The 12,324-nt window shown below is 38.9% G+C and overlaps 1 protein-coding gene across 1 annotated transcript; it reads left to right on the top strand.

The window, feature by feature from the left end:
• Positions 1-6,999: 6,999 nt before the first annotated feature.
• On the top strand, positions 7,000-10,621 carry LOC310803964 (homeobox protein Hox-C10-like; the record flags this gene model as incomplete). Its single annotated transcript, XM_083668998.1, has 2 exons — positions 7,000-7,684; positions 10,344-10,621. The coding sequence occupies 2 exons, from the start codon at positions 7,000-7,002 to the stop codon at positions 10,619-10,621; spliced, it is 963 nt and encodes a 320-aa protein (XP_083525124.1).
• Positions 10,622-12,324: the final 1,703 nt, after the last annotated feature.

Raw genomic sequence — 12,324 nt, 5'->3', positions numbered from 1 at the left:
ATTAGCAGAGAAATTAAGGTAAAATATTCATTTTTCTGTACAGCAATTTTTTTCAATTAAAGATTTGTACCCACACATTTGCCAAATTTTGACAAATATGTGAAAAGTCTAATCGCAGTACGGAAATTCTCATTCTTCTTCCTTTATTTCACTATATAGCCTTTTTTAAATTGTGAAATGCTGTCTTTTCCAATGACATTTCTCTCTTTTACCTCTGCATTTCATCATTATCCTGTCTTTGTGGATTGATTTTGCTACAAACTGAACCGACTTGAGGACAGCCGCACAGACTCTTCATAGGTAGGCTGCAGATAGAAAGACTATGCCGCAACCAGAACTGGGAAACGAATTATCTGTCCCATTAGATCTCCTTTTAGAGACAACAAAATATTATGAATGACTGTATATATGTATTTCATTCGCCTATCAAAATTGTATCCCTTAACCTAAGTATTATCTTTGCAAGATTAAAAAAAAATACTTAAAAGCTCAAGTGCTTTGTTTGGTGAGCTTTTTTGTTGAATGCTTGCCATTTACATGTTATGCAGTATGAAGAGATGACGTCGAATATATGCATCAAGTAAAAGAATGTATCATGAAAATAAACTAATAGTGATTTTAAATGAAGTCATTTTGCTTTGAGAGTATTTGTGTTAGGCTACAATGATGGTAGTAGGCCTAAGCGTTTATCAAAGGACGGCCTCTAGGAATTGCGTATGCATTATTGTCGGTTACTGCAGTGTATTCACCCAGGCTGCCTGGACTTACATAGGAATACATGTGATCTTCAATGGTTAAATAGCAGTCTGTCAAAAGTTACTTTACGATCGTAATTGGTGTCAACTCGTTAGAAGGCCCTTACCAGCACGGTACAAACTGGTCACGACTACCAATAAAACGTTAACATAGGACTATATGAAAGCCCACGACATGACGTTGAGGAGATATGATGGCAAATATAGGATTTTACACTCAACAGCTAATTTGCACATCAAACACTCGTGTATGCCCACAAGTCAACAGGCCAAGTAGTCAGATTTCATATTGTAAAATAGTTAAGGTGGACTTGATGTTGGCCTATTTGTCATGACTATGAGGTCGCTCTATTAGTCTTCATTGTCCAGTGCTCTTGTTTTCGTGGAAAAGTCTGCAAGGAATTAGGGACGCTAATGTCGAGTTGGTTTTCGTCCGGCTATGACATACATGTAAAAGAAAACACATTTGGGTGAGCGTGCGTGAGCGTATTGGGTAGGCTTCTTGAGATGCTGGCGGGTGAATGTGTCAATGAGATAGTGAGAGGTTTTAGATGGGAGCTGGACACTAAAAAAAATATCCAACGGTCATTTGAAAACTAGTCCAGTCTAGACACTGTCATAAAGACAGGGACACTAAATAGCTACTTTTCTCTTAATTGCACCGTCTGCCAGTGGAGTGGGATTCCTTCCGCCGTAAATGTCAAATGCAAGTAGGCCTAGAGTCGGTCTTTTATGTAAAAGCGAAAAAATATCATTACTACATGTGCGATTTGAAAAATATTCTACCAAAACCTAAACCGTCTTACACCCAAAGAGAGGAAAAATGCCCTTACTATCCCTTTAGGGGCTTTCTCGAAGAAAATCTCAAGTTTATCGACCATGTGGTAGCCTGCGGCTGTGACATGTTTTCACCCTGTGTGTTATTGCTTACGCATGTCCTGCGAATATGTCTTGTCCGTCATACCGATGCACAACCATATGAAGGCACCCAGGTTGTTTGATTTCTTGCAAGAAAGACAGAGATATTGTCTTTGAACTTCCGTGAAGTCAAGGCCACCACCTTTAACCTTATGCAATAAAGTTGAATCGGAGAGGGCTTGGTCCCCGGAAATGTGGGTACCAACCGGTGAGTAAGCCAATAAGGTTTGCGGGTGAGAGACGGTCGGGGGGAAAGGGGTACGGGGTGGGGAAGCGGTATGTTTAGGGAACCCAACATTGACCTTTCACATTGAAAACGTATGTGTTTTACAAGCTGTATATGTGGTCGACTTTGGCAAACAATTACCTTTTTTATTTGCAATTGATTAATACGTAGCCTATTCTTCCATAAAGCTTATAGGCGTCTAAGCATGCTAAACAGACTATAGGCTAGATAATAATGGTTGTAAATGTATGACGTTATGCAGTACCATACCAGGCTATGTTATGGTTTACGCTACTTGTTGCAATGGAAAAGGCTAGGCAGAATGACCACAATTTGGGAGGCTGTATGAAAATGCTGGACTAGCCTATGTGGTGTCATCTAAGCCTATTGCCTATTTAATTTCTTTATTGAATAATCAATCTCTTAAAATTCATGTTATTAGTGGTGGTGATACAAAACATATTTCACATACCAATTTGACATTGACCAAAAATGGATCGTGTTGGCGTGATAGGCAACATTCCCTGTCTTGAACGCATTTTCTGCTTAGAGACTGGCCTGTATTTCAAATAGGCCTAGTGGCCAGAGAAAGAGGGCCGAGAGGAGTGGGTTTGGGTCAATGTTACGTGATCAAGACTCTGCTGCTCTCACACCCCGCCGGGGGACCTTGGACCTGGACTGCACGCCTTTTCACAACTTCAGGCCCCTCTCACGGCATCAGATTGCCTGCTCCTCTTTGCTCCCGCCTCTACCCCCATCTTCTTACCATGTGCCTATGAGACCAGCAGCATCTGGAGTACGACATGTATATCGCGCTCTGTCTGGTGGTGTCCAACGTCACTCAAAGGTGCGTAGGCCTACAGATCTCTGTTTACAATATTGACGCAATCCAGATATGCTTTGGAAACATTGCAAGTGATCGGGGAGGAGTCAAGAAGTGGTACAATCAAGTGTAAGATAATTCAGGCCTCACAAAATCCACGTTTTGACATCGTGCTACATCAGTTTTTATGGATTCCTGGCGACATTTCGCACTACGCGTTGAACAAGCCAGCTCTCATGTTACGGAGAAGTGTGGGGACAAGATAGCTTCTTCTAAAGAATACGTTGCTCGTGTAATCTTTCGAACAACTGCGGTCTCGCGAACTGACTCTCGTTGTAGGTTAGGCTCTATTTTTGTTTTTCACTTGATAGCCTATTGTTTTTTAAGTTATACCTTATGATGACGAGTCACTTTTAGGCCATCAAGGCATGCAAAAAAGGACGAGATGATGGAGTAATGAACACTTCAAAGACATCAAGGTCAGATTTTAAAAACACATCGGTCACCAAGGAGATATCTTCATTACGTTTGTATCGTTTTTGTTTGTTTTGCTTGCTGTGTGTTGTATTTGGCCTGTATAAACTATATTAATAAATCCCACTTGCTTTTGAAGGACTAGGCCTAGTTAGCCGTGGTTTTTCTGTGTGTGTTTCAAGAGAGAGAAGGATATCGCCTAACCCCGCAAGGCGATGACAAGCCTATAAATAACCGTCCCTGTGCAGTGTTGTAATTTCTTTCATCTTGACGATATTCAAATTTAATATAATGCTGACTTCCTCTGTATATCACACCTGGCAGATTTATAATTGGATTTAATGAAGTTAACATGCGCCAAGAGTAGTGGCAGATAGGGCCTCAAGTCAAAATCGCTTAACATTGCTTCAAATTAAGGGCTGAGATACCTTTTCTGTCACTTTGATGGCATGACGCGAGTGCTGAGTCCATATTTAGTGCGTACGGGCAGAGGAGGATATGTGTAACTTGTAATGCTTTATTTCAAGGATTTGTTTCACGCATGTTCCTCTCCTCACGTCAAGCAGAGCTGATTAATCATTTCCCTCACATTCACATTATCCTTAGAAAAAAATACAACCCAAAAGTAAACACGTGAAATCCTGTATTATTGACACGTAAGAAGAATCATATTTTTTTGCACGATCGAGGTAACCCTCTAAATGCAAGTGATTGAATTTGGAGCCGTCTATAGGGCCGAATCCATAACTTCATGACACGTAGAGGATTTCAATTTAGGATTCGAACCGATGTAGTAGTGGCCTTAAGCATATCATAAACACGATGCAAAAATACAATAGCCTTAAAATAAAGATAGTAATAGTCAATTTGATGTTTGGCATTTGATGGAAACAATTTGCAGTAGCATTTCGACTAAATCAATAGGAGACATGTCCATTGATACAATTTTACACCATCAATCGTCTAGATTTTAATCCAGTATAGGCTATGGAATCTCAGAAACTGTTCAATGGTCATTTCAAGTACTGATAAACATTATATCCATTGGTTTTTATATCTTTGCACGCTTCTTTTACCCATCCAAAAGGTGAGGTTTTTTTACTCTATTGGTTACAAATACAAGAACGTAAACCGACATTTTATGAATGTGAATTAAAGAGTGGTTACAGTGTGGCTTTAAGAAAGTTTGTGTGTGTGTGTTGTGTGTGTGTGTGTGTGTGTGTGTGTGTGTGTGTGTGTGTGTGTGTGTGTGTGTGTGTGTGTTCAGACCTAGGCCTACTTTAGTTTAAGTCAATTCCAGTCAAATCAGTGGTTGAGTTAAGATGAGGGTTAATTAAATTCGTAAATTGAAAATATATACAACTGTAGCCTATGCATTTATAATCAAAAATGGAACATTTAAATCCATTTAATTTTATCAAAGCTTGCACCAAAAAACAGATTCCGTCATGCTATTGTTAATCCATTTTCGTCTTAGATTTTTTTCGTCTTAGATGTCTTAGATTTTAGCACTATACATACAATTAAGAGTAACACTATATGTGTGGGAAACTTATAGGGCTTTTAGTTGCGAATAACTGGCATTGACACGTGAAAACGTACATATGCTGAGTTTACATATGCTTTGTAATAGTGCCAATTGTGTGCAAGTACTAAAAAAACGAAACGTAAAAAGTTTGTAATGGCCATTGTCCGTTATACCACGACACCAGATTTTAGAAAGCGCTTTATTTGGACCAAAATACCGCTTTTCACTGAACTTTCTTTGTCATGTGATCTCATTCCTTGATCACTACCGATGTATCATCGCATTTAGCACTATTTTGAAGCTGAAATATACATACTGGACCTTTAAACTCCACATTGGCAATACAATTACTATAGGCACGAGTAAGTCGAGTAGCGTTGCGCCACAAGTATAAGCATATCTCAAGTGAGGATTTGGCACATATTCATTCATTCATTCATTCATTCATTCATTCATTCACCCCCCCCTCTCTCCGCTTAAAAGGCCAAAGTGAAATAAGAACCACATAAATCGTTATGCCGTAATGGGGTTTAACGAAAAACTCCCTTGCAAAAAGATAGGCCTACGCCTCCTAAAAAGAAAAGTAATAACGGCAACACAGACAGAATTCAAGTAAAGCTAAACCTTCGCTGTGAACATGCAGGGTCATCGTCAGTGACCTCTCTGTCGGCGCCATTGAAGGCAAGACTGCTGCTCCACGGTCACAGTAACCATATAGGATAAAACCTATATAACCAACAAAGCAGGGTAAAAGGGCAGGAGTCTATATAACATAACACGTTCTAATGGCCCTTCAAAAGACGGTAGCTTCTTGAGTTGTGAACAAAATTGTGAACAAAATATATTTAAATGCTTGATTTTTTATAAAATTATTATATGTAATCTCTGGAATAACCAGAAAAGTTCAGAAATTACAGGCGGCCCATTGTCTAAGAGCCTATCTATGGTAAAGAAGGTTCCTCCATCATGCTTTTTATTATAATGTAAACTAACGATACGTAAATCCATGTTATATTATTTCACTATGAGGAGAACGAAACCAAATGAGGAGAACGAAACCAAACGGTTTTTAACCATTTCAACATTCTGATAAACGTTATAGGCATAATTCCATTTGGAATAACGTTGGATTCAAATAAAAATCTCTTCACTCTTTAATTGGATTAATTAGTCTGTTGTTCCACATGCGATTGGCAAACAAATGATTTGCTCACAAATGGAAATTATGATATCCTACCACAAAATGACATGCATATTAATGCAAGTGATGATATGAGGACTTGCGTAAATAAGAACGATGAGGTTTTAAGTGTAGTATATATCAATCTAAATCAATTTTAAGTGGAATAAATATAGGCTAGATATATATCAATACAATCGCAGATGATAAATGAAAGAAAGCAGAAAGGGCGTAGAACATTAGACGCTATTTAATTGTTTAGCCTATAAAACGAGCATGGTTGCCTATTTTACAATTCTTCAGCCCCTATAATTCTTTTTTTTTATTCTATATATATATATATATATATTTTTTTTAAAGTGTAATTCTGAGGTATTTTTCTCTGTCCTACGCTATGGTGCTGTTTCCATGTCCGCACTTTAATTCGTTGTGTGCTATATTTGAAACTTGGTATAATACAAAATATATGAAGTTACTATTTTTCTTGTCCCTTTCCTTTAGCCTATAGGCTATATTCGAGGTAGTGCATTCCTTGTGACGCCATTTAGGATAAGTAGCCTAGTTGTTGCCCAGTTGGAATACCAGACAACGTCCTATACGTTCAAGCAACAGGCTAATATTTAAAATGTTTTCGTTGTCACATGTTTTTTAAAATAACAACAAAAGTCCACTTCTAGGCCTATTGGTAATAGAAACAAAGACAAAAGACAAAAATGACACTCTGATAGCCTCCCACCGATAGCCTAGGCATGCTATTTAACCAAAAGCATGTCCTCTTTGAAAGCTCTACCGCTCACACTCCTTCCTGGCTGTTGCTACCCTGTCCTTCCTGCTAGATGGCGTCCTTACACTGTGCTAGACTTCCAAAACTCAACAACTTGACCCCAGTGACGTCACTCTGTCTGGCGCACCAAGGCCACTTTCAAACCCTGATTGGTCTGAAAGTCACGTGGCATGGTTCGTTCATCCACAATTGTGTTGCTGATCTGTGTTTTTTCATGTCCCACACCCCCGCCTCAAATATGTCTGCGTCCTACCACTATAATCCTCTTAGAGGTCTCTGATGTGTGGTATCAAAATACAAAGAACAGTAAAATGGAATGCCCAAATAGAATCCCCGCTGCTAACTTCTATGTAGAACCGTTGGTAGGAGGATCCTCTGTGAGCAGGAATGAGAGCTATTTTAGCAGTTCTGGAATGTTTGCTCAAAGAGATGCGACTGCGTATGACTGTTCGGCGGTGAGAAATTATAGGATCGTGTCTTCAGCCCTCTCTAAAGTGGTAGCACCATCTCCGACTAACTCGGCTGTCAGCGCCTATCATCATTACCTATCGCAGCCGAATACAAATGGAGCTGAAGATGTCCGACCGTTGTTTCCATGTATTTTCCCATCGGATATTGTAAAGGAGTACTCAATGTGTTGTCTGTATGGTGAAGATACAAACGGGTACACGGAGACTGTAGAACCTTGTTACACCCAGATGGCAGATAGACGCCATACAAGTCAAACGCAAGACAATTCTCGGCCGGAGTCGCCGACAGCAAGTCAAAGGTATCAGAAAAAAGAAAAGGCGCATGGTTTCGAAGAAAACGTTCCTGTTTCCGAACCTGAGACAGAAAATCCAGAGCCGTTTAACGACACCTACCCAACCAGTCTGGACTCATACCTGGCAGAGAGTAAACTAGAGAAGAATCACAGCCCAACGATACAATTTTTAGAGAAGGAGAATGTCCTTAAGACGGACGGTAGCACAGACAATTCAGACAGTGAGGTGAAAGGTAAACACACACACACACACACACACACACACACACACACACATTGTGTGTGGACTAGGCTATACTTCCATTAGAAAACACACGTTTTTGTCATTCTTTTTAGAATTTTGCTGAACTGAAAGAGAGTAACGCTTGCAGATTGTTTCCCACTTCAACCACTTCAAACAAACTTTGCTTTTCGATAATAATAGGCTCTGTACTCATATGTATATGCTATTTACAATTATTTTGTATATGCTATTTCATAGTAATGTAGGACCGCCATTGATCTTGATGAAAAGTCAACTAATAGCTAGCTATACACCTTTTTGTGTTTCTTTCACTGGACTACAAGCGTGAACACCTACGAAATTTCAGGCCTGCTCTTGACATTACTGATTTAAGCACTGTAGCCTACAGTGCTGTCAAACCACCTTTAGGCCTATAGACTATCGTTACCATTATCATGTGGCCAATAAAGTATCAACGAATCGCATCAAATAATTTCAGTTATATTGGTAAACGTTTGCAGTATCTTTATTTGGAAACAATACCTCACAAGTATTTGCTCTGCCGGCACCAAGACACCATCTCAACCACTGATTTAATTTGGTTTTCTAAGGGGTATACAAAGTAATAACATTCGACATAATGTCAATTTCATTCATAGTAGATCACTATTTAGCTTTCTGTTACCATATTTTTCTGGTAGGCTACTCGCAAAATATGTATCATTTAAACCTAGTTGTTTTAGTGGTCACATGGGTTTCAGATTAAATGCTTCATATTACACAGTAAACAATAAGTGAACAAGGTGTCACTCCATATACCTGGATATTTAACATGAGAGGTTCAATGTAAATGTTGACCAAATCTCCGGTTGGTAGGCATATATGACATTAAGGAGCTTCATGTGAAATTGTAGCTTTTTGCAGCTTTGTATGTCCTTACATCGCAATTTTTAGAGCTTCTTTTGAAGATTGTTTTGTGTACCAAAAACGGTATGCATTAGCATAACGTTATCATGAGTTCATTACTTTCAATACGTTTAGTAAGCAGCAGAAACGCCATGATAACACAATATTTAGGATATACAGTCAAATATACATCAAAGCTAAACTGATGGGTGAGTTTCCCGAGAGCTTCGTATAGGCGTAGGCCTACTTTGTTTCAGCCGAAGACCCAAACACGGAAACTCGTTGAAAAGCGAAATATTTCATGTGACGAATTTTGTTAATAATTCAATTAAAGAAAAGTGACTGTCAAATTGATTTTACAATTATGACTCTAGCACTGCTGCGGGCCTGGGTTGCCGAGAGACGTATCAGCCTTTGTCACCAAGTTTTCTTTTCACCCAATGTTAATGATAGGCTAATAATAATCATAATAGGCTAAAAATAAATGTAAATAATAGCCTATAGGTTTTATTATTATTGCCATAATTGTTATTATAACCATTGATGTTGTTGTTGTTCTTGTAATTATTATTATCTAACCTATATTTCACACAATAAGCAAGAACTACAAATTCCCGACGCATTAAACCATGGAACTGTTGTTTGTGTATTTCCTCTTCACGTGTGTTTCCTCTTCACGTAAAAGCGCTGATTTCTGCATGCAGGGCCACCCAAAAAACACGTAACAATTGAGCTGCGTTTTAAAATGCAAATAGCATTTATCTGTTGTGTCCATGAGAGGCATTGGTTTTCGAAACATGATATGAAGCTACAATTATGTCTCATATGACCACCAAAACAATGGAATAGGAATAGGCTATAGATCCTGCTTTAGTCATGGTGAGGTAATACAGTTTTTCTATTCCCATTCAGAAGTCATATTCATCATAAGCCAGGAGTATATTTCATTATTTGAAAATACTGAAAGTATCATTGACAGTGGCTTTACATAAAAATGTCGTTTCGATAAAAAAGATAATTTAGGCAAGTTAGTCCCTAACTTACATCTCTAGTCAAACGGTTAAGGATAGGATCAATTGACTTGGCACTAGTGAGTATGTAGCCCTGTAGTGATGCACACTATTCTAAGCTTTACGTCGTCCAATTAATAGCACTTCCGAATTGTTCTCCCCAAGTGAACAGTGTTACAATCGTTTTATTAGTCGTTCCCGCTGCGCCATTTAATCAAGACGGAAGTCAATAACTTTTTGATTGTGAAACCTGATTATTTTATTGGTTATACACCGGCATATCCCACTTACCAAGAGCTGTGAGGGGACTTAATGTCTCTCTTATAGGACTGATGAAAATGCAATACTGTAAATAGCATTGGCAATAAGAACCAAGTAAGAATTAACTCAATCTATCCGCTCATCCCCCAAATTCCTTTATTCGCCTCGTTTGCCTGGTGATTTCAACTACTACTACTGTTTTTCTTCGAATTTGTTGTTTGTAAGGCTATGCCATAATTAAATAACATTTGTTTTGCGTAGATAAAGCTATGCTGAAATAGATTCATAATTGTTTTTTTTAACACAATCTCTAATTTCAGCGATATTAATTTGCTAGGCTATATGCATAATTTTCTTCCACGTGAACCAGACTTCCTTCAGCCAATTTAATATAGGCCTACCGAATTATGAAGCAGTCTGTGATTAAATTAATTGACAGGCAATTCATTAACATTATGCACTGAGTGATGTTAACTCATGTATATTTTGCAGGGGTCGCCAAATTTGAGAAGGCCATTGGAAATTGGCTGACAGCGAAAAGTGGAAGAAAAAAACGTTGTCCTTACACTAAACATCAGACGCTAGAGCTGGAGAAGGAGTTCTTGTTCAACACGTATCTGACTCGAGACCGCCGCCTGGAGATCAGCAAGTGTATTGATTTGTCTGACAGACAGGTCAAAATCTGGTTCCAGAACCGACGTATGAAGCTCAAGAAATTCAGCAGGGAGAGACGCGTTCGAGAGCTATCCTCTGCTTATAACTATACTTAAAACCACATCTTATGTAGAAGTAAACAGACACACTCACAAAAAAACATGTGCACATACCCTGTGGTCTACATATAGAAAGATGTAGGCAAGGTAGGCCTACAAAGTAGAAGAACAGAATTTTATCAAAGTTATATCAACACAAAATTCACTTGTTTTACCTGCATGTTTTTTTTTTTTGTCATTTTGTTGTTGCTCCTTTTTGGACTTCACAGTGAAATGCTATGAAGTTTAATTGCATAATTGTACAAGGCCCATGGGTAATTAGTGTTGGTATGTAGTTGAAACTGGTTGCAACAAACTTTTGTGAAAATGTTGAGTCATATTTCGGTCTTTCACGTCCGTTTTATTGTTGTCTGTGAACTTGATGTTCTCTCCATTACAACATCTTGTTGCGATGCATGTTAAAAGTGCATGCTAAAAGTGCACCTCACAATTGATATTTGTAAAGATATAAAATAAGCCTATTCTCAAAGAAATAAAATGGGTATTGGAGCATATGTTTCCCTCACTGTCCTTCCCCTTCGTGTCCTTTATGATTTGCCTTGAGAGAGAGAGAGACGGGGAGAGGGAAAGGGGGCGATAGGCCTACTGGCAGTTTTAATGAAAAGACCGACCATAACGGTGATTTAAATATTAGCCAGGTGACCACAATAAGTCAAGGCCATAAAATAGTAATGTCAGGATGGTCGGAGTGCAGCGCTAGAGGTGGGTTTTATGATCTGCAAATATAATGTGCGCCGCGGCAGTAAAGATGCGCGTTTAAAGGTGAGGAGGAGGAGGTCTATACCGACGGAGCTCGCTGCGATGGGAATGGTTTGTCCGGGTGCACGACACTGCTTTCACTGGATGAAGGAAATGCGACATTTTGCACGGGCTGATGGAGCAAAAGGCGACCGGGAGATTAGGATACTTTACGGAAATGGATATGATGGATCAAAATAGGCAACAAGGCACATAGCCGCAGCGTTTAAGGTAGGACTAGCCGCCGGCATTTCTCTTATTTGCTTTGGACTAGAAGACGTCTGGCTTTGGCTTTTCTGCAGCTGGCAGCATAATCATTTCCGAAACAATGAATGTGTTTCGTAATTTCTTTTCAGTAGCTTTATATTACATGCGGTCGAGATTTGACCAGTTATGTTCATGTTGTTTTCAATGTTTATGAGCTCGAGGTTTGCGAGTGGACTTTGGAATAGCCTATGTGTGTCGAGATAGTTTGGACAATGCTGTTTTAATTTATATAGAACTAGCGTTCGGAATGTAAGCAATGAAGAATGTATCAGTTTATCAACAATTATAGACCTACTGCACAATACATCTACAAAATAGAATGATCATTCCCGCTGGACACTTGGCGTGATCATCGTCGTATGGATTTCTGTTACCTATACGTCTCATTTAGGCTATGTGACATCAAAATGACGAGTTTAAGCTTCACTTGCACAACATCTATTAAATATTACAGTTATCTATTATAGAATGATGCTTTTGGTTGAGATGCGTATTTCATCAGGCTGCTATGTTTTTTGTGGGTCTATAGGGACCTTTTACCCCGGAAAGTATAATACAATATCACCTGCGAATCAGTAGCCTACTGTCTCATTGTCAATGGATTGCCCCTTCACGTTCAGCTGATGCGTGGTTTAGGTAGTTTCATGTTGTTGGGAATGACTTCCTGGCTCGGCAACAAGAAACTGCCTTGATTA

The sequence above is a fragment of the Argentina silus genome (genome assembly GCF_951799395.1).
Source record: "Argentina silus genome assembly, chromosome: 4".
Taxonomy (NCBI): domain Eukaryota; kingdom Metazoa; phylum Chordata; class Actinopteri; order Argentiniformes; family Argentinidae; genus Argentina; species Argentina silus.
This window is presented reverse-complemented; position numbering and strand designations above follow the sequence as displayed.